Source organism: Prunus mume, linkage group LG8 (assembly GCF_029339155.1).
Source record: "Prunus mume cultivar Tortuosa linkage group LG8, ASM2933915v1, whole genome shotgun sequence".
In the NCBI taxonomy this organism is placed as follows: Eukaryota; Viridiplantae; Streptophyta; class Magnoliopsida; order Rosales; family Rosaceae; genus Prunus; species Prunus mume.
The window spans coordinates 13410186-13434713 of record NC_142705.1 but is presented as its reverse complement, the minus strand read 5'-3'; the positions used below and the strand labels follow the sequence as shown (position 1 = coordinate 13434713).

Here is a 24528-nt window from a genome sequence, read left to right as displayed (position 1 = left end):
CATCTATCTTTTCTAGCTTTAATATTTATTTTTATATGAAATTAAATAATTTATTAATCTTCAAGTCAAAAAAATAAAATTTTAGTTGAAATTTGTATTAAAAAATAATTTTAGTAATCCGGTTCAAAATCGAATCAAACAGTTTTTGAATTTTTTTTGTTAAAACCAAACTAAATCAAACCGGATGAATAGTTCTAATTTGAGGCAAAAACCAGTCCAAACCGGACCGTGCTCACCCTTACGTAAAATAACTTTCTGTGTGTTCCTTTATTTTATGCTCTGCACATTGTAGGATTGATAAGCTATATCAACCATGCTACAGAAGTTTATTTTTATTTATTGATTATAATTTTAAATTGGCCTATTAACCCCTCCTATGCATTATTAGTCATCTTACATGTAATTTCAATGCATCCCAAAGATATTGGTGCTACATTCCCTATTTTTGTTTTTATAATTTCCAGAAATCGAGTACAAAGTTAACCATAGGAGTTGGTTTATGTCACTTTAATCAAGTTTAATCATTGTCAGAAGTTCTAATTTTACTAGTTGAACAATTATTGAATGAACATATAAAATCACGAAAATTTACAATATTTTGATCCACTATCATTTGCAGTATTTCAGATAATATAGAAATTGCAGACGCTTTCAATTAAAGATTCAAAAGGTATTTGGCCTCTGGGGAACATAGAATTTCTAGGGCCCCAAAAGAAAAACATAGAATTCCTTGGGCAGATAGTTGAATTAAGTACCATACAAGGGCACTACAGCGAAAGCACTCTTCATCCAAATCTTTCTGTAATTTATTAGGGGTGTCGGCCGACAGATTTTTAGGGGTACATTAAAAAGAAAAGTAAAGAAAAGAAAAAGAAGGATTTCTGGAGGGCCCACCAAATATTAGGTTAGTGGACATTGACGATTCAAACGGTGATCACGCGTCACACAGTAACTATCAAGCTACTGTTTATGGAGTACACGTGGTAGAAACCCAATGGAGTATGAGCCCATCGTATGTGCGACGTAAGCTCCCTCTCCATGCAAGCCATGACATCATACCACCCGATCAAGGACAAGTGTACGGTGGTGGATAGTTATTCATTTCAGGTCTTCAAAATGCCCACGTCTCACGTGATAGATTAGTTAAGCCCCACACTTAATAGAAGTATTATTTATTTTTTTGGTGACATGTAGAATAATGCTCCGATTTGACTTAAGAAATGGGCCAGTGACTTCACTCTCTCTAATCTTAGTTTTTTGGGTGGGGTTTTGGCAACCAATTAGGGTTCAACATTTGGGGATCTGCTAATTTTGGATCTATTTAATGATGTAATAGTAGTGTAAAGGGGGAAATGGAATTTGACAAGTGTCTACCATTAACATTAAAATAATATCAAAGTTTGGTGTGGAGTTGTTTGCATCTTGATTGGAATTTTGGAACTGAAAATAACCCACTCATCTGTCTACTGTGAAATCATGATAATATATATTCGTAAAGCCGAAGACTTGGAACTTGCCATAGTTTTAGCTTACAAATATAAGTTTAATTAATTACACCAACAGATGTGGAAATATATTACTTTTTTTTATTGTTTTTTATTTTATAACTGATAGTTTAAACTAAAGAGAATGGTAGTTTTTCACACGCGCACAGATAACCAAGATGCTATGAGGATTGAACTTGAGACCTTTAATTTATAAATTAATACCCGTTTTCACTAGGCTAGACCCTACTGAAATTACTTGTTCTTTTTCATAGCGCATACCACATGGATCTTATTTATTCACATTAAGTAGAAACTAGCATATTATGTTTCACATTAGAGTAGTTTAAAGTAGTTTAGAATATTGTTTTTAAAAAAACACACACATTATGTTCCACATCAATCGGTAGCCAAAAATTGAGATAATAGTTTATGATTCTAGCACTAGCTAGTTTTGGTCATCTTTATGATTTTCAACGTGTAATGTGCTTGCACTGACCAAAATAACATGAAATGTGATGCAAAAGTTTTGAATGAAGCAATGTTAGAATTTGAAAATTATGTTATTCCTTCGGTTCTATATATTTTGTTTGAAAATTTTCCTTTTCCAGCAATAAAAAAAATTATATTTAAAAATGTGACTATATCCAGTTATACGTAAATTATTATGTTTTCTTATCAATAAGAAGGAGAGAAGACTCGAGTTTGGAATCTCTGAAAAAGAGGAGTACTACTAAACCTACAGATCATGGGTATATCAGTAATTATGTTTAGTTGTTAAAAAGACATGTAAAAGTAGATAGATACGATAGGAGAGAGAGAGCCTCCAGCTACAAGCTACAGTTCATGGGTATATCAGTAATTATGTTTAGTTGTTAAAAAGACATGTAAAAGTAGATAGATACGATAGGAGAGAGAGAGCCTCTAGCTACAAGCTATTTGTTGGAGAAAATCACACCCATGGGTGCGGGCAATAACTTTAGAATGGTAGAATTAGGATTGGATCAAATTATAGAAATTGTGTAATTGTTGGTCAATTCCATGTATCATTATCAATCAGAGTTGTTTTGTTTGTCTTCATCATGCAAAGCAGCATCAATTGGACAAAAGAAAATCTTTGCATTATCAAAATTTCAAATGGATGATGCGATATGAGAACGCAACAGGCACCTACATTATTGAACGCCAGTGCGTCTAGTCCAAGCCCAAGAAACTTTTTTCTATCGTTGGGTTTCTTATGAACCCAGTTAACCCAAAACGACCACTCCAAAACCAGAACCCAGAACCCAAATATCGTAAGTTCTTATCTCCTATAGGGTTAAGACGCAGTCAGTAGGATATAACTCAGTTGGTTGAGTTCTTCCATCTTCATTTATGTGGGCAGAAGTTTGAAACCCCTAAACGACAAATTATGAATATTTATGTAAACCCCCCTCCCCAATTGCTTATACTAAAAAAAAAGGTACGTACGCATTCCACTAAATTGGACGACAATTGTTCTACCAGTTAATATATTCAATACATGAAAATATATGGCACATAAGAATACGTTAAAAATATATTGTTTAAAAATATGGTGAAAAAACAAACAAACAAACATTATACGGGTATTAGGAAAAAAAAAAGACACGAACAATAATAGGCCGGTTCAATGAAACAACACTGAGAAAAAAAAATGTCAATAAAAAGAACATAAATATATAGAAAAAAATGTATCAAAATTAAATAAAACAACATAAGAAAAATATCCCTCTAGTATAATATCAAATTAAATCTCACCTCTGAATCCTGCTTGATGTAAATGACTAGCTGCCTAAACACAATCTCATCATATATTAAGAAACTGAGCTGCTGGATCAAATGAATTATTGTCATCTTCCTTGGCATGATCGTGAGGGAACTGAGAAGAAGTACTTGGATGAGCCAATGCCGTGTCATTTGTCGGCTCCAAATCTGTGCTAAATGGAGAGGAAAAGGTGTTCATAGGCAGCCCATGACTTGTATCTGCAGAGTCTAAAGTTTGATCACTGTTGAAGCTGGTGATGGGCCATGGATAATTGCTCCAAGCTTCATTTTGGAAAGACTCATTATAATACGGGGGCTCACCAAATTCTGTGTTCACTGTTGTGGAAGACATACCAGCAGCAGTGTAATGATGATTTATTGATGAAGAGGATGAATTGGAATTGGCAATAAGAGGAGATGGATATTCTTGATGATCAGGCTGATGAGCTGATTGAACTGAATCTGCAATCTCTTTATTTTTATTTTTCTTGACTCTTTTGTTCTTATAAATCTTACACAAAACACAATCGTTCAACTACAGAAGAAACATATACAAGTTAATTAGATAAGCATATGAGATATACTGATATGAATTAGGATACCTATATATATAGACAGTGGCGGATTCAGAAATTTTTCAAGGAAGATGCAATATTAAGAAGGCTAAAAGGTCAACAACAAAAATTTTAAACAACCAAATAGCCTTACAATTTAAACAATACTAATGTTATTCATAATTAAAATAATTATGAGTTTTACGTCTAAGACTAATTGACTATAGTCTATTTTATATATCAATTAATATGCACAAAATTTAGGTTACACAATTATTATATCAAATATGAACAAAATGCATGTCAATTACTAGCCTATCAAAATTCATATGAAATCATCTATTAATCTAACCAAAATCAATACCAATTAATCTAACGCAAAGTACATGTGATTTGGAGGTCACGAGATAAAAGTACATACATGTGATTACGAGTTTGGAGTAATTTTCGGTGAATTTTTCGAAGCACAAAAGAATTTTTAATAAATTTTTAAAGTTAGTCTAGTTAAAATTTGATACATGGCGCCTTGATAGAGGACCATATTAAAAAGGAATATATTAAAGTTGAGAAGCACGGATTCTAACTTCTCACACTCCATTCGTCTTCTTCTTCAACTTAGTCTGCAACTTGTGAAAAAATTTCAAAATCTTCTCAAATTTATAACTTTGAGAACTTCCATTGAGGAATCCCTCAAATAAGCTTATTTAAGGGTCCCCCACGAATTTTTTTTCAACGATCCAAACCATTTATTTTTTAAGTCTACATTCATAGATCATCCTTATAAAAAACTAGACAAATCAGAAATCGTTTCAACATCTAATTGTGTTCTACAAAATCAATGAACACGGTGCCTCAAAGAAAGTACTAAAATTTCAATAATTCAATTGAGTGGTCAAATAATATCGGATTCAAGTGATTTTTTGTAAAGATGATCTTTGAATGAATATCTACAAAATAGACGGTTTGGATTAGTGAAATACAATACGGAGTGGCCCTGCATAATTTTCATGAACCTAGCTAGTGTATGCTACTAATAAAAAGCCATAACACACCAAAGATTTTCTCCCATAAAAACACACACGTATACTTCCATACCTTCATGTCACCGTTGGCTTTATGGTCATTTGAAGGAGCAATATTTTCACTAAGAACGTATTCATGCATTTTCCATTCTGTCTTAACTCCTTCCCCGTGTTTCCCTGCATAAAAATCTAGAGTCCTTTTCTGCCCAATTACGTCATTGTTAACTTTGATCTTCTCATCGGTTCCAGTTGCCTTCCAATATCCATGGTTGTCTGCTGCTCGATTTGGCCGAGATCCATTTCGGTACTTTCGGTCCCTAGAACTGAAAAAGTACCACTCGCTTTCTCTGAGTAAGTTGTGCATCCCTAAAGCAAAACAGAAAGAAAGAACAAAAACTAATTAACAATTAATATAAACCGTTTAGTATTGAAATATTAATCTCCTTCTCTGAACCAAAAATTCAGAATCCATTAGGGCAAATTGATGCAGTTCATTAGTTACCTTCATCAATTTTATTATCTTCTTGACTTCTAATAATGACGTTGGCTCAAACGTCTGCCCTAGAAATAAAACCCTAGTTGCTCTCTTCCAGACTTTAGAAGAGTTGTTCTTACTTTTTAGTTTTGGTACATGAAGTCACTGTGGTTCATATTATATTACTCCATTTACTTAAGTTTACAATGTAAATAAGGAAGTACCCCCCATTTGGATTCAAATAAAAATACTAGAAAATCAAATTCCCACCAAATCAAAATATAAAAATTCGGTTTTAGTGCAAAATACGATTTAGGCTAAAAATGATGGCTCATTAATCAATATATACTTATACTAAAATCCCATAAAATCAAGTTTTCTTACTTGATGTGTAAGGAATAAAAGCCGCCAAAAATTTATCTTGAGTGGTTAAAAAACAATAATAACATATTAATTGCATGCAGTGCTCCAAATTCTTAATCCATTCAGTCTTTAATTTCTGAGTAAAAAACAAAATAACCACTAAGAGTAATGATAATTTTTTTCTTTTTATGAATGGGATAAGTGGAGATACGAACTTATAACCTCTTTCAATACGAACTTCTCTATACTTCGATATCATATGTCATGCAAAAACTTCTACTAAAGCAGTGCAAACAATTAAAGAGCTTTCAAGAAAATTAGCAAAAGATTACATACCCCTTGTTTCAAGAGCAAATCCTTTTATATAAACCTTTTTAATAATAACTTAAAGTAGGATGCACGAACCTTGACGACTTGTAAGAACCCTAATTTCTTTTCCGCTATTCTTGAAAAGTTTTCTAACTAAATATGCTACTTCTAAAGTTCTAAACGATGCATGTGTAGCCTAGAAGAAGCATATCAATATCACGAAAAACTAGTGAAGGTAACCAGTAAAAAAGAAGAAATAATTGATGGATATAGAAGAAGAGGATCATAACACAAACCAGTAAGCTCTTCAGGATGGTATTTGTAAACATCAACTTCACGAAACCTGTTGATGGGCAGTAGCTCATTCTTGATCTTCTTCTTTAAGTACTCTTCAATCAATTCTTCGTCGGTTGGGACGAATCGATAACCACTTGGAAGATCATTAATATATTTATCGGTTAACCATGCTTCATAAAAAATTTCATGAGCAACCTGAATATTGCTTTCCTCCATTGAAACTCACAAGTATAGAGTTCTTAATTTTTTTTTTTTTTTATGGAGCCTATAATGTAGGAATATAGTTGAAATTTGTAGGCTTTATTGACAGGAGAAATAATAGGGGTGGGGGCTTGTTTCATTAGGTGTTTGTGTGGGATTTGGTTTCTTTACTCTCTTTGTACTGGGTCCGTACTCTGTAATTTTTATTTATTTTGTATTTATTTAATCCGTACTCCGTATTTTATCTGATATGTGATAATAACTATAATAACTTTCTAACGACAAGTAATATTGAACAGAGAATTTGAATTACACTTGAATTTCTTTGGTTCATGGATTACACATTTAAACAATAATCAATTTGTCAAAGGGAGCAGGGCGAGTTAGAATTGAAAATTTGGGGGGCCAAAGTAGAAAATACAAGTATATAAATGTAACAACCCAAACCTAAAATTAATATTTAACTATTATTTTATTTGAGAAAAAGACTAAAATACCCCTAGAATATTTTATTAGTTTAAAAGTTGACTTTTTGATCGGGAAGGAATTTGGGGAGTTGTACTAAGCGCGACGAAACGAGTTTGTTGTAGTGGACTCAAATCGGAATTTTAACTTAAACCGTAAATATTTCGAGTTCAGTTTTATAAACCCAGATTTTTTCTGGGTTTCGGGCAGAGGAGGAGCCAACTTTCTGAGCTGATTTCTCTCATAGGCAATACCAGTGCCAAATGAACCACGAAACTTCCCTCTTCCAACCCCAGCCCTTCGCCGCCATGATCCGCCGCCATAGTCGCCGGAAACAGCCACGAAACAGGCGGCGCTGGACAGTTTTTGACAGAACTTCCAAGCGTTCGTTCTCCGTCGTCCGGCCACCAAATTAGGTATGGTTTTCTAGCTATTTTTCATGCTCTAGCTGCTGGTTGGGTAGGAAGAAATTTCTAGCGTAAATAGATTTACAGTTAGGTTTCAGCCGGTTTTCGAGTCACTGTTCCAAAAAGTAGGAGTCCCGAGATGTTGATTATCTTATTTTTGATTTTTTAAAATATTAAAGTGTGAATTTATCATATTATCCTCATAGTTAATTAATATATTTTAATTCTTAATGTTTGAATTAACCAATGGCATTTTCTAGCCTTTTGAAATGTTCTAATTCTCTTTTTTTATTTTTTATTTTATTTTTAGAATTAATAAAAGATAATAGAGTTATGTTCCAGATATCATTTTTATTTTTATTTTTATATTAAAAAATATGAATTTACCATATTATCCTCATTTAATTAATAATTTCAATTTTTAATGTTTGAATGGATAATAGAGGAGATATCAAAATATAAGGCCATTGAATGGGAGTCTAGTGAAAAAGCCATGGCATTATAATTTTTTTTTTTTTTTTTGTGAGAAATTCTTCTCTCTCTAGTTTAGACCATCGCTTGTATTAAAAAAAACAATAATCAATTTAATCGTTAAAAAAATAAAAATAAAAAATAAATAAAATTAAGATATATTCTGAAACTTGCATTGCGCCTGGTTAATGAGGCTCATAATTTCAAGATAAGCGTATAGCCTTGCGGATTTGAGTTTATCAGTTTAACACACCTTGCATTTATTACTTGATTATTTTATTAATCTATTTCCATAATATTCTCCATTCATTGATGCCCCATATATTCAGTGTTTACAAAAATTTTAAGCATAAATTAATTAAAAGCAGCCAATAATGAAAAGAAAACCATACCTGCATGGCATATATCCTCTCTCTTTTCCACCCTCCAACGACCGAGAAGATTGGAAGGGACTTTCTTATTTTTATTTTTACGGGTATTTGGGAAAATATAGCAACTGGAGACATTCCTAAACGTATATGAGTATATGAACAAAGCGAAAACCATGCCTACATTGCATGGCATATATTTCACCTTTAGTTTTGTTTTTAATGATTATTGAAAAGAAAAATTAATAAATAAAAGTAGAATTTATATGGCAATATTCATTAATTGACATGGCACGACTACATTATCTGCCACATAAAGTAGTCAGTTAGTGGTGGAGCCACCTGAGGACCATAGTGGGCCCAGGCCCCCTATCATAATTTTTATTTTCTCATATTTTTACTTATATATGTTGCTATATGTTTGCTTTTTGTAGTAAAAATTATTAAGATTTTTTGTCTTTCCTTTCCTCTTTTGATTAATTTAAGCTTCGTGAATAGCACTTGAGCTTAATAGGACACCTTAATATTGGGATTTATGAACATTTTTTGTATTTCTTCTCTCTGTTGAAGTATAAATTATTAAATTTTGAGTATTTAATAGTATAGATGATGAGATTAATATTCAATCATTTTAACATATAAAATTCAAGACAATTATGATTGTAATAAATGAACAAATTATTAATCAATAATATGAAATAATATTATTAACTTATTAACCTAGTTAGCACTTGAGCACTACTATTCGAATTATTTTTTAAAATTTTTGTGAAGGGCCCCCCTCTAATTTGAAATCATGGCTCCACCACTGTGGACAATCTCGTGTGTCTGAATAGAATTACTAGTGGGAAAATATAGGTAATATGAGACATTCCCAAACCTCTATGAGTCTGAACAAAACCCAACAAGCCAATATGAGAGTCTGGAAAAATAAATAGGTAATGAAAAAGTGTTCTTGGTTAGCACAAGATCACACCGACTTTAAGTTGTTCATGTAAATTGGAATTTATTTATTCACAGTAACTACGAAATTGTCAAATTAATTGGTAACAAAAATTTTGTGTGACAAGTTTGGTGAGTATTATATTGATTTGGCAATGGTAAGGAGAGCTCCGCAACTTCACAACAACAAACAATTTACTTTAAATGATCACCAAAATCCAAAAACAAAAAACCAACTCTAGCCAAAAAGAAAGAATCCGCCCAACCAAATTCTAACCTAGACTAATTTACAATTTGGTGTACTGCTAGGGTTTTGCCTAAACAACTGCTGTTGATGATGATACCAACGCTCTAGTCTTTTGGCGAAATCACCATCCCTGTTTCTAGCCGCAAGTAGTTGCTCATATAGCCTGATATGCACAGGTAACTGCATAGAACTAGAATCAACCAGTGGCATTGGATCCGCATACGTGGAAGTCTCCATGGGTAGCCAAAATCCAGGTTGAGAAGAAAACGACTCCCTTGGCTGAACATGGCTCTCAATATTGGCAGACTGCATGTCGTATTGGGTGAGGTTTTGATCGTTTTGATCGTATTGGGTAAGGTTTTGATAGTTATTGTAGACTGGTCCTGGAGGAGTGCCAGACGTTTGATTTTGGAAAGGGTACTGCTGGTGAGGATAATATGTAGGGTTTCCAACGTAGGTGTTCAATATTGTTGGGGTTGGCATGCCACGAGGACGTTTGTTTGCAGTGGAGGAAGAAGAAGCACCGCTAGATTGACCAACAAGATATTGATCATGCTGATGAACGGGCTGGATTTGTTGGTCTGGAAAAGCTTGAGATGCTACAACATTTGTAGATGGCTCTGCTCTTTGATCAGATTGTATAGTGCTCGAGTCATTGTTCCCGCCTTTGGTATTGTTGTAAATCTTGCACAAAACACAATTATCTAGCTGCAAAGAAAACGTACAAGATTAAAGTTAAAATCAAGTCATATGCAAAAATAACTCATTAAAATTATAAAATAAAATAAAATTTATGCACACATGTTTACATTTTCTTACGTACCTGCGTAACACGAGTATTGCTTATTTCATTACGAGGAGCAGTCTCTGTATCGAGCGTGTATTCATGCATTTTCCATTCTGTCCTCTTGCTATCTTGATGGTTCCCTTGGTAAAAATCTAGAGTCCTTTTGGACCCAATTACTTTACCATTACTGTCTTCGATGTCCTGAGCTTTTCCGGTTGCCTTCCAAAATCCATCGACTGCTGATCGATCTGGCCGTTGTCCTCTCGGGTACTTTCGTTTCCTAGAAGTGAAAAAATACCACTCACTTTCTCTCATTAAAGTGATGCGCCCTAGAAAGAAAAAGAAAAGTTAAAGTTATCTCACTACACAAAAAAAGAATATAAAAAAAATTAACCTAAAGTGAGCATATAGATGAAGACAAAAGATACTAACCAGTGAGGTCTCTAGGATGATACAAGTAGATGTCAAGGTCAAGAAACCTGTTTTTGGGGATTTCCTTGTTCAAGACCTTTCCCTCTAAGTAGCTTGAAACCAACTCGACATCAGTTGGGGCAAATCGATAGCCACATGGAAGAGAATTAAAATATGCATCGTTGGTTGGATCGTTGATGAGCATATCTACTTGGTCAGGAATCGGATCGTTGATGAACCGATTGTTTTCTTCCATGGTGATTACGCGAATGCGAAGCTCCAAATTTAAGATTACGAAGCCTTTTATAGGAAGATACTTGAAAATTGCAGGTGTAAAAAGCCTTGAGCATGGAGAATTGGTGTTTCGGTCCATGTTTATATAGGATTTGGTTTCCTTCTAAACTGCATGTTTTTTTTTTTTTCTAAAATAACGCAAGTGTAGCAAGTTATATGGAACGAGGTTTTAGGAGTTTTAATTAGATTATGTTTGCTTAATTTGGAGTTAAGATAAATGATAATCCTATGGTGTCATAAACTTATATTTGAATTTATTCGACCAAAAAAAAAATGTATTTTCCACGTAATCCATCTTAACCAAAACATTTTTTTTTTAATATAAGAAAAATAGAAAGATGGAGCTAGGTTGCAACTTTCTAGGATTACCAAATGTAGATTTTATATATGACTCCATGGAACTTGGAAGTTTTGTTTGATATATAATTGCTCCTATTGAATTTCATAAACTAGGGTTGTGATAAGAATTTGTATTTTAGACAAAAAAGAAAAAGAAAAAGATAAGAATATGTATTTTGGGTGACTTGAGTCAAATATTGGGTCACTTAATTTGGAACAATTTAAGTGAGTTTTTTACTATATTTGAAATTTTTTTTTAAATTAACATTTATGAATTTATGGGCTAAATTTGAGCAAAATTCAGGAGAAAGGCTCAAGAACTTTATCTTTTTAAAAATAAAGAAAAATAAAAAGACCTGGCTTAAACGTCATCATTGTGGTCAGGCCTTTTTTAAAACAAGGAAGCAGCATGCGCCTAGTGCTGCTAAAGGCTTGTGCAGATTGGCTAGGGCATTCTATGAGGCACCTGGTTTGCCCTCTATGCGGCTCTCAAGGATTACATGTTATTGTATCTATTTCTTAATAAAGTATAATTGATTGCTAAAATTCATTCGGTATTTTAGTCAGATTCATATTTCTATATTCAACTTTGTGTTTATACCTGAAATTTTCCACCTAGGCCCTACAAGAACTGATGATGTGGCAGTGCACTCAAGCCACATTTGTGGCCCAAGTGACAAATTTCAAGCCTAAGAGCAAGACAAAGATGGTTGAGCTGGGAAGCCCATGACCATCGTATAATGGCCTCAACCCAAAGACATCATGGGTCGTGAGTTGAGTCCATGACAGCCTAAACCCAGAAGTTGGACTTCAAAGCCCAAAATTGTAACCCAATATTCTCGGCCCATGATTGGATTTTTCACTTGTTCCAGTTCCAAACTCGGTTCTTCTAATTTCTAGACCTCTTTTACACTTGTTGAATAATCATCCTCATTTTCTTTTGATTCTCATACTTCAAATATTTATTTATTTTTGGGTTTTATCATTGTGATTTCAGATGATTTTGGGTGCCAATAGTTTCTGGAATTTTGGTGGCTCAATGACTCTGGAATTATCACCATTAGGATTGATCATCAATTGAAAATCAAACCAACACACCAACACAACGGTGTGACGGAGAAAACTTCAAGCAGGGCTCCACCGTTGGGATGATGATAGAAGAAGACTGCTGAACTTTTAGGATGATGGTTAAAATGAAGTACTTCAAAATGAAAAAAAAAAAAAAAAAATCACATATTATTTCTTGTCCAACAAGCAAGTTTACTAGGAGCACCACTATGATTAATACTCCAGAAAAATTCTGGGCAAGCCCACAGTCTGGATAAAAATTACATTGGGCTTTTATTAAATAAAGTCCAAGACAAACTATTGACCCACTTAGGTCCAGCCTTGTCCCATAGTTGGCCCTAATCTCATATAAATTTTTTTTATGGGACAAAATACTTCATTTCCAAGACTAATTATCATAGAAAAGTGCTAATGGACCATGGAAATTTAGGATTTGCAAATGGTGCTTTTGGAAAATTGAGGGTGATATAAGTAATGTTATTTTCTTTGTTATAATAATATGGGGTTCAGAGTTGGCTCAGAATTGAATAAGTAAAACACAGCCAGCATTGGCGGATCTAGGAATTTTTAAGAGGAGGTGCAACATTTCTAAGACTAACTGTTCCACACAACAACAAAAATTACTTTGGAAATTGTCAGTTGTTTAGACAAAAATAACTTGTGTAATTGAACTGATACTATTATTATTCATAATTCTTGAAAGAAATAACATTTTCTTATTAATTAAAAAAATTCACTGATGAATTTTTTGTTTTATGTTTTGAAAAACTTGCATGATGCACATTCATGATTTGAATATATTGATTAATTGGATTTACAATATTGTAATGTATATATGAACTAACAAAATTCGCTTGTTTTATAAATGTACAATTTATATATTCATGGAAAAGAAAAAAAAAAGAACTTTCAATTTATTTCCTTATGTCAAAAATTAAATTAACAAATAATTTCATTGATAATTCAACAGCATTTTTATGTTCAATATGTGCTTTTATATATCAAAGTGTTTCTAGGTTAAGCCATCAAACTCTAATGACTTCTCTACCCTCAAACTAAAGCTGCAGCCTGATGTGGTCTTTAATAGAACAAAAATTCAATACGTGTAATGCACACAGAGATTTTAAAACATATTAATTAATCTGGTCCAAAACGATTTGTTTTGGCCAGAGCATTAAACATAAAAATAGATCACGCTTGCTGCTATTGCTCTTCACTCCAACCTTTCCACAAACAGGTTGTGGGCATTCCTGCCCAGCCACTCAAGAGCTCAAGATGACTGACTTTTATGGTATTTTCAGGTGAGGGGAGGTGCACATACGCCTCCGTGCGCCTTTGTGGGTCCGCTACTGACGGCCAGATCATTTGGTGAATAAATTAGTGTGTGAAGTTCATGAAAAATTATTAGTGCGGTGGCAATGATGTGGTGTCATAATTTTTTGGACTTGTAAAGTTACATGGCATTTGACTTTGGTGTTACTGTCACATAGGATAATTTTTCTAAGTTATCTGGTCTATGCAATAAAAACTTATGTACGGCTAAAGGTAAAATTATTTGGCATGCTTGAATGAATGTTACAAAATTCACACAAATTATAATGCATGTACCGAATATAATATTTTGTATTGGAGTGTAGAATTTTAGATACTGATGATTGTAACTGTGTTAATTGGGTGAATTATCACATCCAAGAATTTCTTCTAAGCAATCAATCGTGCAAATCTTGTCAAATGATTTTAGGTGCACTTGGTTTCGGCCGACAATTTGGGAAAAGTTTCTAATACTGGAATGAAATAATAAGTTAATAACAGTGAGAAAAAAAGTCCTAAAGTTGAAAACTCTCAGTGACTTTTTATAGATCACTTGGAGAAAGGTCTATGTGCTTTTCATGTCAAGTTGGCCACTAGGGTCATGCCAAGTTGGCCATTGGGTGCTATTTCCCCCAAAAAGATTTTTGAAAGCGATCCAACTTGAATGGGGAATAGGGAAGAGATGAGGCCTAGACTCCTATAAAAGAGCAATTAAATTTAATCAGATAAAATAAAACTATTCTTGTCATGATCAATGCCTTTTCTCTTATAAAATTTGTAGAAGTGGGTATTGCAATCCTGTGGGGGTGATTATTGCATATATATAAAGCACCAAATAAATAGGCGCTAATGTCGGGTGTTAAGAACAATCTTGGTCATGTGCAAGCTGCTGATTTTTATTTATTTGTAGTTTGTGTTAAATAATTTACTAATTACTCTTGGTCTAATTTTACTTTCTTTCTAATTTTGGAAGAAATTTCAAATTCCAACCCGTTTCTTCTCCTATCGATGAAAAATATCATAAAGTTTCGAACCAGAGACGGTCCTACATTGTGTCTAACCTATAGCCCATGTGAGTTTGCAGTGTTCATGTGAGTTTTTTTTTATATTTAATATGTAGATTTTAAGGTTTAGTCCAATTTAAAATCCTGACTTCGTTTCTATTTCAAACGCTTCAACTCGATACATGAATAAATACTAATAACTACCTGAATTTACAAGTCATTAACAAAACAAACAAAAAATATTGAATTTCATGAGAGCATAGGGAATATGGATCTGACTTTGGAAGAAGGCTCTACTGCTTTATAGGAAAATACTCTCTAGTAATCCACATGTTGTCCTCATATTTGAAACAATCTTTGGTCAAAGTCCCACTTTGATCAAAGGGTATCATTCATTTCAACATTTATTTAATTTTGTTGACATTTCTTTTTCTCAGCCCAAGTGTTACAATATTCAAAGATCATAGTATTTTCAAATGGCATAAACATTATAAGATAAATTATTCTACATTTTTCTTTCAAACATTTGACATTTCTACAAAACTCCAAACATAAGAGTGCTCATTAATTAAAGACAAAGTGGGAGACAAATAAAGAAACCCTAATCCTATGATCATTCCTTTTTAAATTTAAAAATAAAAAATAAAAAATTCCTCTAGCAAAGCATCATCCACAGAGCAAAAGACCAAGTCTCATGCTGCCCCAAAAAGTTTCAATTCTTTTGACCAAACCCAACCCTTTCTGACCTAAAATCAGATATAAATACAACAAGTAGGACGTCCTTTTTGTATTCTTGCTGAAGCTCTATTTCCTGGAAATTTACAAAATTCTTTAAAATATTGTAAACGTTGTGTTTTAGATATTGTGTGTTGCATGATGTTCAACTTGACCAACAAGCATAATGGTCGTACTGATTTTGACAATTTAGGGTATAGGATGGGATCTGCCGACTCGTTATCCACAAATACAATGCTGCACTTTCTTGGGTGGGAGAGTTGGTCGACAAGAAGAAAGTTTGATCCTGGCCCCATAACATGTACTCTAGTACTGAATGAAATTATAAAGATTCATTGCACCATGTCCACTTAGCTTGCGTTTGAATCATGCTACTACGTGCACTTCACAACTCGAATAATTTTGCAAGTTTGCTTTACTGCAAAATAGTAAGAATTTTATTTTAAGTTGTAAGTGGCGAGGGAGGGAGGATAAGAAAATGTATTTTAAGTTGTAGGGCTCTTCTTACTCCAACCAGGACAAGCACCTCTGCCACCTTTGGTGTGACTTCTCATCTTCCATTTCCTCATTGTTTGTTTTGATGTGCCCTATCTTCTTGCGTTTCCAAATGTTGGCCATATGTCCTTCCTTATTCCATTTGCATCTCCTCTCCAACTTCACTTCAGCCATAACTCTCACCTCCCCCACTTCTCTCCTCACCCACACATCAGTTCCTTCTTCTCCCCTTCCGTGAGATCTGAAACCGTAAAATCCTCCTCCCTCCCTAGGATTTTCTTGGTCGTCTACTATAGGTTGCTGCATCTGCTTCTCTCCTACAATACATCCTCAAATTTGAACTTTTTCTATGGAGGTGTGGGCGATGTCTTAATGGTCAATTTTGACCCTTACTTAGATCGTTTGAGTATGATAATTGTTGGTGGCTTGCTTCCCTAAACCCATGCTCTACAGATCCCACCTTGTTGGTTTCTCTCGACTTTCTTCCCTAAATCAAGCGACAATGACTTGTTGTTTATAAGGTCTGAATCTGATTCTAGGGTTTCTGTATTTTTGGGCCTATATTTTTGTACTTGGAATTGAGCTTTTTTTTATCCATTGTTTTTCTTTTTTTGACTTTGTAATGAGCTATTCGACAAAAAAAAGAAGTAAAGTAATGACCAATTAGGATTGAAAATCAAGGTAACAAGCCTAAATCTAGAGACCAATACTAACATTTTGGATAGCTAAGATATGAAAAAATAGTTTGGTTAGATGAATGCTAAGTGTGTGGCTTCAATTCAAATAAGAATAAATTGAAACCTCATATAGGCCAAACGAATCAACATGAAGCAAAATAAATGACGTGGTCCAGTTTTAAGTTGTCAACAATAGAGAGTTAGATTTTCATTCTATTATTGAGATCAAAATCAGAGCCATGTGCACAAACGTGGTCTAATTCAAGCATTCACTTGAAGATCAGCGGTCTCAAATTTGAACATCCAGTAGTGTGTGTTCATCCTCATTGTTAAACTGTTGCTTGTATTTAAAAAAACAAAAATCATATCCATGTGCTTTGTGGTTTGAAGCTAAATATACACTCCATTTCAATTGTTTTGCCCTTTTAAGTGTTCTTGTTGCCAATGTGAGTGTGACCACAAAATTTATGCTCTTTGTCTAAGTTTTGACAACTAGGTTCTTTAGCATTTTGACACACTAGTTGCATGTGGACAATAAATTCCACATTCTGTTCTGATTTCTTTAGCTAAGAATGAGGAACAATCCTTCAAGGATTGGATGCAAATAAAAAAGTTGCCAAGCAAGTTTCTAGGCGTTTCCCTATTTCTCTTATTGTTTTTCAACAATTTGCAAAAGCAAATGCTAAGGAACAATTTTGTCACATAGAATCCAATCACACGTGTCACTCTTTTAATCTTTCTAATACTACACGTGTCATCCCACCAATTAATATCTCAACGCCTTTGCTTCACATTCACTCAAGAATTTTGTCACCATGTTGCATATGTATGCCAATGCCATGGGGTTTTTCTTATTTTCTATTTTTGGATATTAAAAAAAAATTAGGGATTTCTTTTTTCCTCCCAAGAAAAAAAAGGGTTATATAAAAAACTTTGAAGACCTAAAATTAAAATAATAAAAAAAGAACGAGTAGCGGTGGTGGGGAAGGGAAGAAACTTCATAAGCACCTTACAAGAAAACGAAAGCAGGTCTTCTTTGTGTCGTGAATTGAATGCGACCACAAGGCCATCCCTTTTCTCTTTCTCTCTCTTCTTCTTCTGCTCTCTCTCTCTCTCTCTCTCTCTCTCTCCTACTACTTCTTTCCTAGGGAGGACTATTGGACTAAAGATTCCCTCTTTTGTATGCTACAAATATGAGAATGCTTCATGGGATATCTTGCAACTTATTCTACCACCCTTGTGATTTTTTCCATCCCAAGTTCGTGTTGATTTGATTGCAAGCCTCCACAAAACTTCATCTTGAAAAAGATACACCCAGAGTGGGCTTTTAAATCCTTCTTTGGCCCTCTGAACAATACATCCCCTGCCAAGAAATAAGCTTGCTTTTTATTTTTGGTTATAGAGCAATTACTGCTTGCACAAAGGTACCTGGGTCTTAATCTGTTTGATATTTTCAGCCTTTTCTTTTATTCCAAATGTTGTTTTAACCCCTTTTTAGTGGTTTGATCCATATGTTTTAGCTATATTGAGGTGGGTTTATGTTTGTTTGCATTTTGATGTTCTTTGCTCTCTCCCTAATTGGTTTTTGTTTTGTTTTTCTATATGGGGTTAAAGAGATTTTGACAAAAAACCAACAATTGTATTTTTGTGGCATCGCTTTCCCCGATTTTTGTTCTTTTCTGTATGTATATTTCTATCTCGGATTAGGAACATTAATGGACATCTGTGTTTTGATTTTGAACTTCATTATCGTATTTACCTGGTTCCAGCTCAAAATCTTCTTGTTTTTGTTTTTTCGGCTTTCTGTTGTCAGTTTTCCAAATGCAATAGAGAGACGTTTACTTGCAATCTCTGCCTTTTATGCCTCGTCTGGCTTGAACTTTTCATATATTTCTTAGATCCAGAAAATATTGAATTACTCTCATCTCTCTCCATTTCTGCTGATCAGGGGGAATCTAGATTTGCAGGAACAGATTTCTCTATGGTAAGAACCTCATCCTTAGTTTATACTTAATATTGGTTAATAAATTAACTTTTATCAGGAATGTAATTAGAAATGATGTCTGCATGTGAAGCAAGATGGTTCCTTTGATGTGATTTGATTTTGGTTGTTGTCATCAGGGAGAAGCCCCAGCATTCTTTGTTGATGACCTGCAGAAGGGATATGGAAATGGATTTGATATAAAATCCAAAGGCGGTGAAACAGCCATTCTCATGGGCAACAGAACTGTATGATATTTAACATATCGATATGATTTTGTCATCCAATGTCCCTGTTTGTTCTTCAGTGATTTACCACCGGGTCAATCATATTGCCAATGCATTTTTTGACAGTATGTGATTGGTGGAGCCTGTGAGGAATCGCCATTGTCAATTGGAGTTCAGATTTTTGACCAATCTACTGGTGAATGGTAAGTGTATGACTCTTGGTATTGAATTGCTTTTGTCTGATTTTGTTACTGATATCTGGTTTAAATTTGCAGGATATATCCTACTGTGTGGGAACAAAACCCAAAACATGTAAGGGCCTTTCAGCAGTGCTTTTAAGTGAAGACCGAATATTGATTACTAAGAATGGTTCCACCCCAGACGATTTTGCTTGGTTCCTTGAGGTGGGTACCTGTGAAACTATTCAGATATGATAAGGGAGAGTATATTTGAACAGAACAATTTCGTCTCATTTAGTAATAGTTTAAGTTTAAGACAGACAACGGAAGATAAAATGAGACTGCACCAAATGATAGTAGGAGTTTCAAACAATAAGTTTGGAAATAGAATTTATTCAATTGATGCGAGAACAAAATAACTCCTGTCCTTGTTGCTGTTAAATAAAGTGGAATTGTTCAGTTAACTCCATTCTGTCCATCATGTATTACGTTTAGATGATCACTGGATTATTCTGAAATCTAAAATTGTTTTGTTTTAGGTGGACACCCAATATGTGAGGCAGCAGAAGAAAATTTTGGGCACTGACGTGGTTGCCTGGAGTAAGGGTGTGAGGGGCTATGCTGAGAAGCCAATTGTTATTAGTGGTCCTTCTGGGGTGGGTAAGGGGACACTAATATCCATGCTCATGAAAGAATATCCCTCCATGTTTGGGTTCTCTGTGAGCCACACAACCCGTGCTCCTAGAGCTATGGAGAAGGATGGGGTCCATTACCATTTCATTGAGCGAAGTTCCATGGAGAAAGAGATAGAAGATGGGAAGTTCCTTGAGTTTGCTTCTGTGCATGGAAATCTCTATGGAACTAGTGTTGAAGCAGTAGAAGTGGTAGCAGATGATGGGAAGGTAACTTCCTTTGATCAGTGGTTTCTATTTTGATTATTGTTGGAGCCTGGTCGTTTTCTTTATCATGTTAAACTTGCTATATGGATCTGCCATTTGGTGAATCAAAGCATCTGCATGATGATTAGTTGTATTTGGAACAACTTTTCTAGATTGTAGTCTGGTTTATGGGACACAATTAGAGGCTGATTCATATAATCCTTAATGTCATGGTCAAAGTTGTGAAATGATTATGAGGATATTTTATGAATTTTAGATTTCGCCCTCATATTGTTAAATTATGTTAGTGGCACTCTCACAAGCACTGCTTTCTTTACTGAGATTCTTGTGGTTATTCATTCTGTAATGTTGTTTGCTTTCAATGTAGAGATGCATTCTTGACATTGATGTTCAAGGTGCAAGATCCGTGAGGGCTAGTTCACTGGAAGCTATCTTCATCTTTGTATGTCCACCCTCAATGGAGGAGCTTGAGAAGCGCCTTCGTGCAAGGTAGTTTGAGATGCCATTTTATTTTTCTCATTCTCAAATTCCTCTTCCACATTGCCAATTCTGAGTATGCTTAAATATGCTAAACAGGGGAACTGAGACAGAGGAACAGGTCCTAAAGCGACTTAAAAATGCCAAGGCCGAGATTGAGCAAGGGCAATCGTCAGGCATCTTTGATCATATGCTATATAATGATAACCTGGAAGAGTGTTACAAGAGCCTTAAGGTATATGTTCCTTCCTTCTTAAAATTTCACCAATGCTTCTAGCGATGTTATATATTTACTAATTTCCTTATCAGTTGATAATTTTTACTGCTTAGTGATAACATATTCCCTCGTTTTTGTAGGAACTCTTGGGGCTGGATGGAACTGTCACTGCTCCTCCTAAATCAAGTAAGAAATGGTTCAATTCAGTCTACTGTATACTTGGTTCTTATTAGTTTCATATGCAATTAATTGAATTTAACGTGTTAAAAATTCCATTTCAGCTCCTAAAGTGGTTGATCTGCCTATGGACCATTCAGTAGCCAAAATTGATCACAGAATCATCATAAACTCTAGAACTCCGGAACTGGGAAAAGCATCTACGAACATGTAAGTATCTTTTTCATTGTTAGTTTCTTCTATGGATAAGATATTCAGCTTGTTTACACGTTTACGCTGCCTTAGCAGGATTGTGCTGGATGTGTCATCCCTCAAAGGAGGGGCCCCTGGACGGACTAGAGGGCTAGACATTTACACCATGGACTCATTTTTGGATGGTTTGGCTGGTATCAATCACTGAGCCAAAGATTTCAACCCAGATAGCGACCGACTTCTTTGATTTCTTTATTCGTATTTTCAAATCTTTCGCAATTTTAATCATAAAGAAAAAGTGGTGATGAAGTTTCATATATGATTGTGTCAGATCATCGCATAGATTGGATTATTTTTTTCCCCATTCTTTGCTTGTTTAGAACAGAGATGACTTTAGACTTGGAGCACTGTTGAACATTTACAATGAACCCACATGGGCAAATGAGAGCTGATTTATGGTTTTGTTCGGCAAATTTGAATATCGAGCTAAGAAAACCATCCGCGAGGATGCCATAAACATTACTCTGAACTGTTATAGCATTTGCTTTTACCCTCACTTCCAGTTTAGAAAACTACTCCAAATTTAATTTAGTCAGACTAAACCAGGTTGCTGCTTTTAGTTCTTTGTAGTCGCCAACATCAAACATGAGGGTTCTACAGGGGTTCCATAATATCTTGGGGTCGGACAAAGGAGAGAGGAAAACTTTGAAGCAATACTTAGTATATGAAGGAAAGCTTCCCTGGTCGCATGGGTGCGACTGATCGTAGCAAAATCATACCATTTTTCATGCCTGGAACTCGGGCTGTGCAACCATAATATTAGTGGTAAAGGTGAATCAAGACATTTTTAATGCCTAGAAATCAGCCTGTCTAACCATATTACTACAATACAGTGGCTTAGTATAAGTGTATTCAATTGGGAATTAACAATATTTGTAAGTACCTTGTAGCTCAGATGGTTAAGAGCAAAAATCATTGCATCCGAGATTCCGTGTTTAGATTCCCCTCTCGAAAAAGAACAGCAAGGGCATAGTACATTAGTGAAACACGAGGTTGGACTTAAAAGAGTGTCTAGATACAATGACAAAGTCAAAACAGCTCCAAGAATGGGTCGCTTAGTCATAAAGGTCGGGAAGAATCGGTCAGTATGCTTGTTTAGTTTTTCTTTTGATTGGAGAATGGGTCAAATTAGTTAGCTGGTGTTTGGTGGACAGCTGTGGATACACGGCTGCCATAAGTCGCAAACTTTCCAGAGGGTTTTGGACTGGATGTATCTCGGAAGTCCCTTTGTTCAGATTTAGAATGCACAATGCCACCTACATATACATATGTAACTATCAACCAGCTGCAATCTAACAAACATGATGTCTAAATTTCCTAACACTTCCAATTATGTCGACCTCGTATTTAGGGTTAAATGCCATATTTGACCCATGTGAATTTTTATTTTGGTTTCCATGTTTAATTGACGAATTTGGTCTTGTGCTTTGTCATGTTAACGATTTTGGTCTCATTTGACGTTAATTTGCTCGATATGTGAGAGCACAAAATTAGGCAAAAATGACTCAAATTGTTAAACAGATTAAAGCTCGTGGAATAAATTGGCCAAATTTGGAAATGCAAAATTGAAAATCCGAATAAAACATAGGGATCAAGAATGTATTTCAATACTTGTATTTAATACAAGTTATTAGACTATTTCAAGTAAATTAGACTAACGTTCCGGCAATTATTTGGTGTACTTATAAATTGTAGGATCAAACTTATTAAATTAGATAATAATCTAACATAGTTAATTGATTGAAATCTAATTCGAAATGAGCAAACAAATAATTCCGTGTAGAATCTTAAGAGCTAGGTTTTATTGGTGGGCGGCTAACATTACGTAGCGGTCATTTGCCACCACCAGCTTTTGAGTGGTTCAAATTCGCAGCAAAGAAGTATTGGAGTATTTAATCTATCAAGGACAACATTCTTGGGAAAATCAGTCTTGAAACAACGATGGTATTATCAAGATAGATGAGAAGTGTGTACTTATGGACGTTTCTATCATCTAGATTCCCAGAATATTTAACAATGGCCGTTAATGTAGTTTTCAGTTGTGAATTGACCTAGGAATGAGCTCTTAAAATAAAAAGATGACACTGCTTCGCTTTTAAAAATGACAGTTTCCACACATACCAAAATAATTTATATAAAACCCACAAATTATCTTTTTACAAACATGTCAAACTGTTTTGTTGTGAATTTGGCCTAAGGTCTATCTTGGAGGCTAAGGTTTGGGGCCTATATTTTGGTCTAAAGCTTACTGTTGAGAAATGTATCACTAATCTTGCTATTGATATGGATGTTGTTGTTGTTCTCTCACTTGTTCAATAAATCAATTCATTGCAATGTCATCCTCTTATTGCTTTGGTACACAGGAGACAAATTGAAAATTGTCACATTGTCCACATTTACAGGGAAAAGAATTGTGTTGCAGATTATTTGACAAACTGGAGTTAAAATCAAGACTAGAAATTTGTTTTTTTGATTAGACTCCTGTCTGAGTTAGTTCTCTGTTAGTGGATGACTTTCTTGGTCTTTCTAGGTCTCGACTCATGCATGATGTTTAGTTGTTTTATGGAGATTTTCCCCTTATTTCACCACCAAAAAAAATTCCATGTCAAACTATAATCAATAGATTTCTTATTTCTTTGGGAGGAGGCAAGTTTTGCCAATAAAAAAGGGCAAGGTACCAAAAGTCCATAGCTGTCATGGTTTGAAGTGGAGCCTCATGTGGGTTCTGAAACAGTCCCTAGGATGGATCACAGTGCTATATATGCTTCATTTGCAGGCTTAGTTTGGTCTAGTGGGGCACAGAAACCTAGGGTTATAATTTTATAAGGTCCAAGTATCTATACATGCCATAAACTGCCAATTGTGTTAGGGACATGGGGGCATGGGCAACAGGGGCATCATATAGGCATTCTATCTAGGGAAGTTGGAGCTGGCCCATATGAGAAACTTCCGCAGTGAGGGCCGTTGCAGCATATACATGTGAAAGTATGAATCTGCTACCAGTTCAGTGGGGTCCCCTGAGTACTGAATGAGGCCACACAGGGCAAGTGGGCGATTTGGTTGCTGGTGCTTTTCAGTTTGGGTAGGTCCTATTCACACATAATTTCACATGCTGCTGTGCAGCTATATGGAAGGTACTAGCCTTCTTTTTATTTGGCAGCTGCTATGGACTCAGTGCAGGCGGAGTCAGAAATTTTTTAGGAAATAGAAAATATTTAAAAGGTTAAAAGTTCAAAAATAAAATAAAAAATTATACAACTAAATACTCTTAGAATTTAAACGATAAAATTCCCTTAGATTCATGGTGGGCAAAGTCTCTTAAAGACATTTAATCGAACACATAGTTGGCACTAACAGATGTGCATATTTTGGCATCTCCAAGAAATTTTCTGGCGAGGGGAGAATAGTCAAGCACACCAAAAAGCCATAAAGACCCTTGAAATTTCAGAAATAACTTATCATTTATATAAGGTAGGACCCAAACTCTATTATGGGGCCCAAAGAGTGCTCAACTTTGGGCCTCTAGTGACATTCTCATGTCATGGACCCAATCTGAAATTTAAGCCCTTCTCCTTCTGGTTTGAAGACCTACTTAGTAGGACCAGCTC

At 34.7% G+C, this 24528-nt stretch overlaps 3 protein-coding genes across 3 annotated transcripts; 1 reads left to right on the top strand and 2 right to left on the bottom strand.

Annotated features, from left to right (window-relative positions):
* Window positions 1–3104: 3104 nt before the first annotated feature.
* Window positions 3105–6505, bottom strand: LOC103339468 (NAC domain-containing protein 2-like). Its single transcript, XM_008242766.2, has 3 exons — window positions 6289–6505; window positions 4919–5211; window positions 3105–3804 (listed from the first exon to the last, which is right to left on the bottom strand). The coding sequence occupies exons 1-3, from the start codon at window positions 6503–6505 to the stop codon at window positions 3313–3315; spliced, it is 1002 nt and encodes a 333-aa protein (XP_008240988.2). The 3' UTR covers window positions 3105–3312.
* Window positions 6506–9273: 2768 nt separating this feature from the next.
* Window positions 9274–10961, bottom strand: LOC103339467 (uncharacterized). The gene is made up of 3 exons (XM_008242765.2): window positions 10610–10961; window positions 10214–10506; window positions 9274–10098 (listed from the first exon to the last, which is right to left on the bottom strand). Exons 1-3 carry the CDS (start codon window positions 10959–10961, stop codon window positions 9421–9423), a joined length of 1323 nt encoding a protein of 440 aa, XP_008240987.2. The 3' UTR covers window positions 9274–9420.
* A 6586-nt stretch (window positions 10962–17547) lies between these two features.
* LOC103339376 (guanylate kinase 2) lies at window positions 17548–21333 on the top strand. Its single transcript, XM_008242659.3, is given in 12 exon segments — window positions 17548–17935; window positions 18460–18495; window positions 18633–18740; window positions 18846–18922; window positions 18995–19008; window positions 19011–19123; window positions 19438–19800; window positions 20165–20286; window positions 20374–20509; window positions 20632–20677; window positions 20773–20878; window positions 20957–21333. Coding segments are annotated over 11 exon segments (1200 nt in total). The 5' UTR covers window positions 17548–17935; window positions 18460–18492; the 3' UTR covers window positions 21069–21333.
* The last annotated feature ends 3195 nt before the right edge of the window (window positions 21334–24528 follow it).

Bases quoted from the DNA above. Each gene is read 5' to 3' on its own strand.
- LOC103339468 (XM_008242766.2), bottom strand. From the start codon at position 6,505: ATGGAGGAAAGCAATATTCAGGTTGCTCATGAAATTTTTTATGAAGCA. The intron at 5,212-6,288 runs GTTTGTGTTATG...GTTTTGCTTTAG, and splicing joins CCATCCTGAAGAGCTTACTG to GGATGCACAACTTACTCAGA. The intron at 3,805-4,918 runs GTATGGAAGTAT...TTTCTTCTGTAG, and splicing joins AAGCCAACGGTGACATGAAG to TTGAACGATTGTGTTTTGTG.
- LOC103339467 (XM_008242765.2), bottom strand. From the start codon at position 10,961: ATGGACCGAAACACCAATTCTCCATGCTCAAGGCTTTTTACACCTGCA. The intron at 10,507-10,609 runs GTTAGTATCTTT...TTTTCTTTCTAG, and splicing joins TCATCCTAGAGACCTCACTG to GGCGCATCACTTTAATGAGA. The intron at 10,099-10,213 runs GTACGTAAGAAA...TTTTCTTTGCAG, and splicing joins GCAATACTCGTGTTACGCAG to CTAGATAATTGTGTTTTGTG.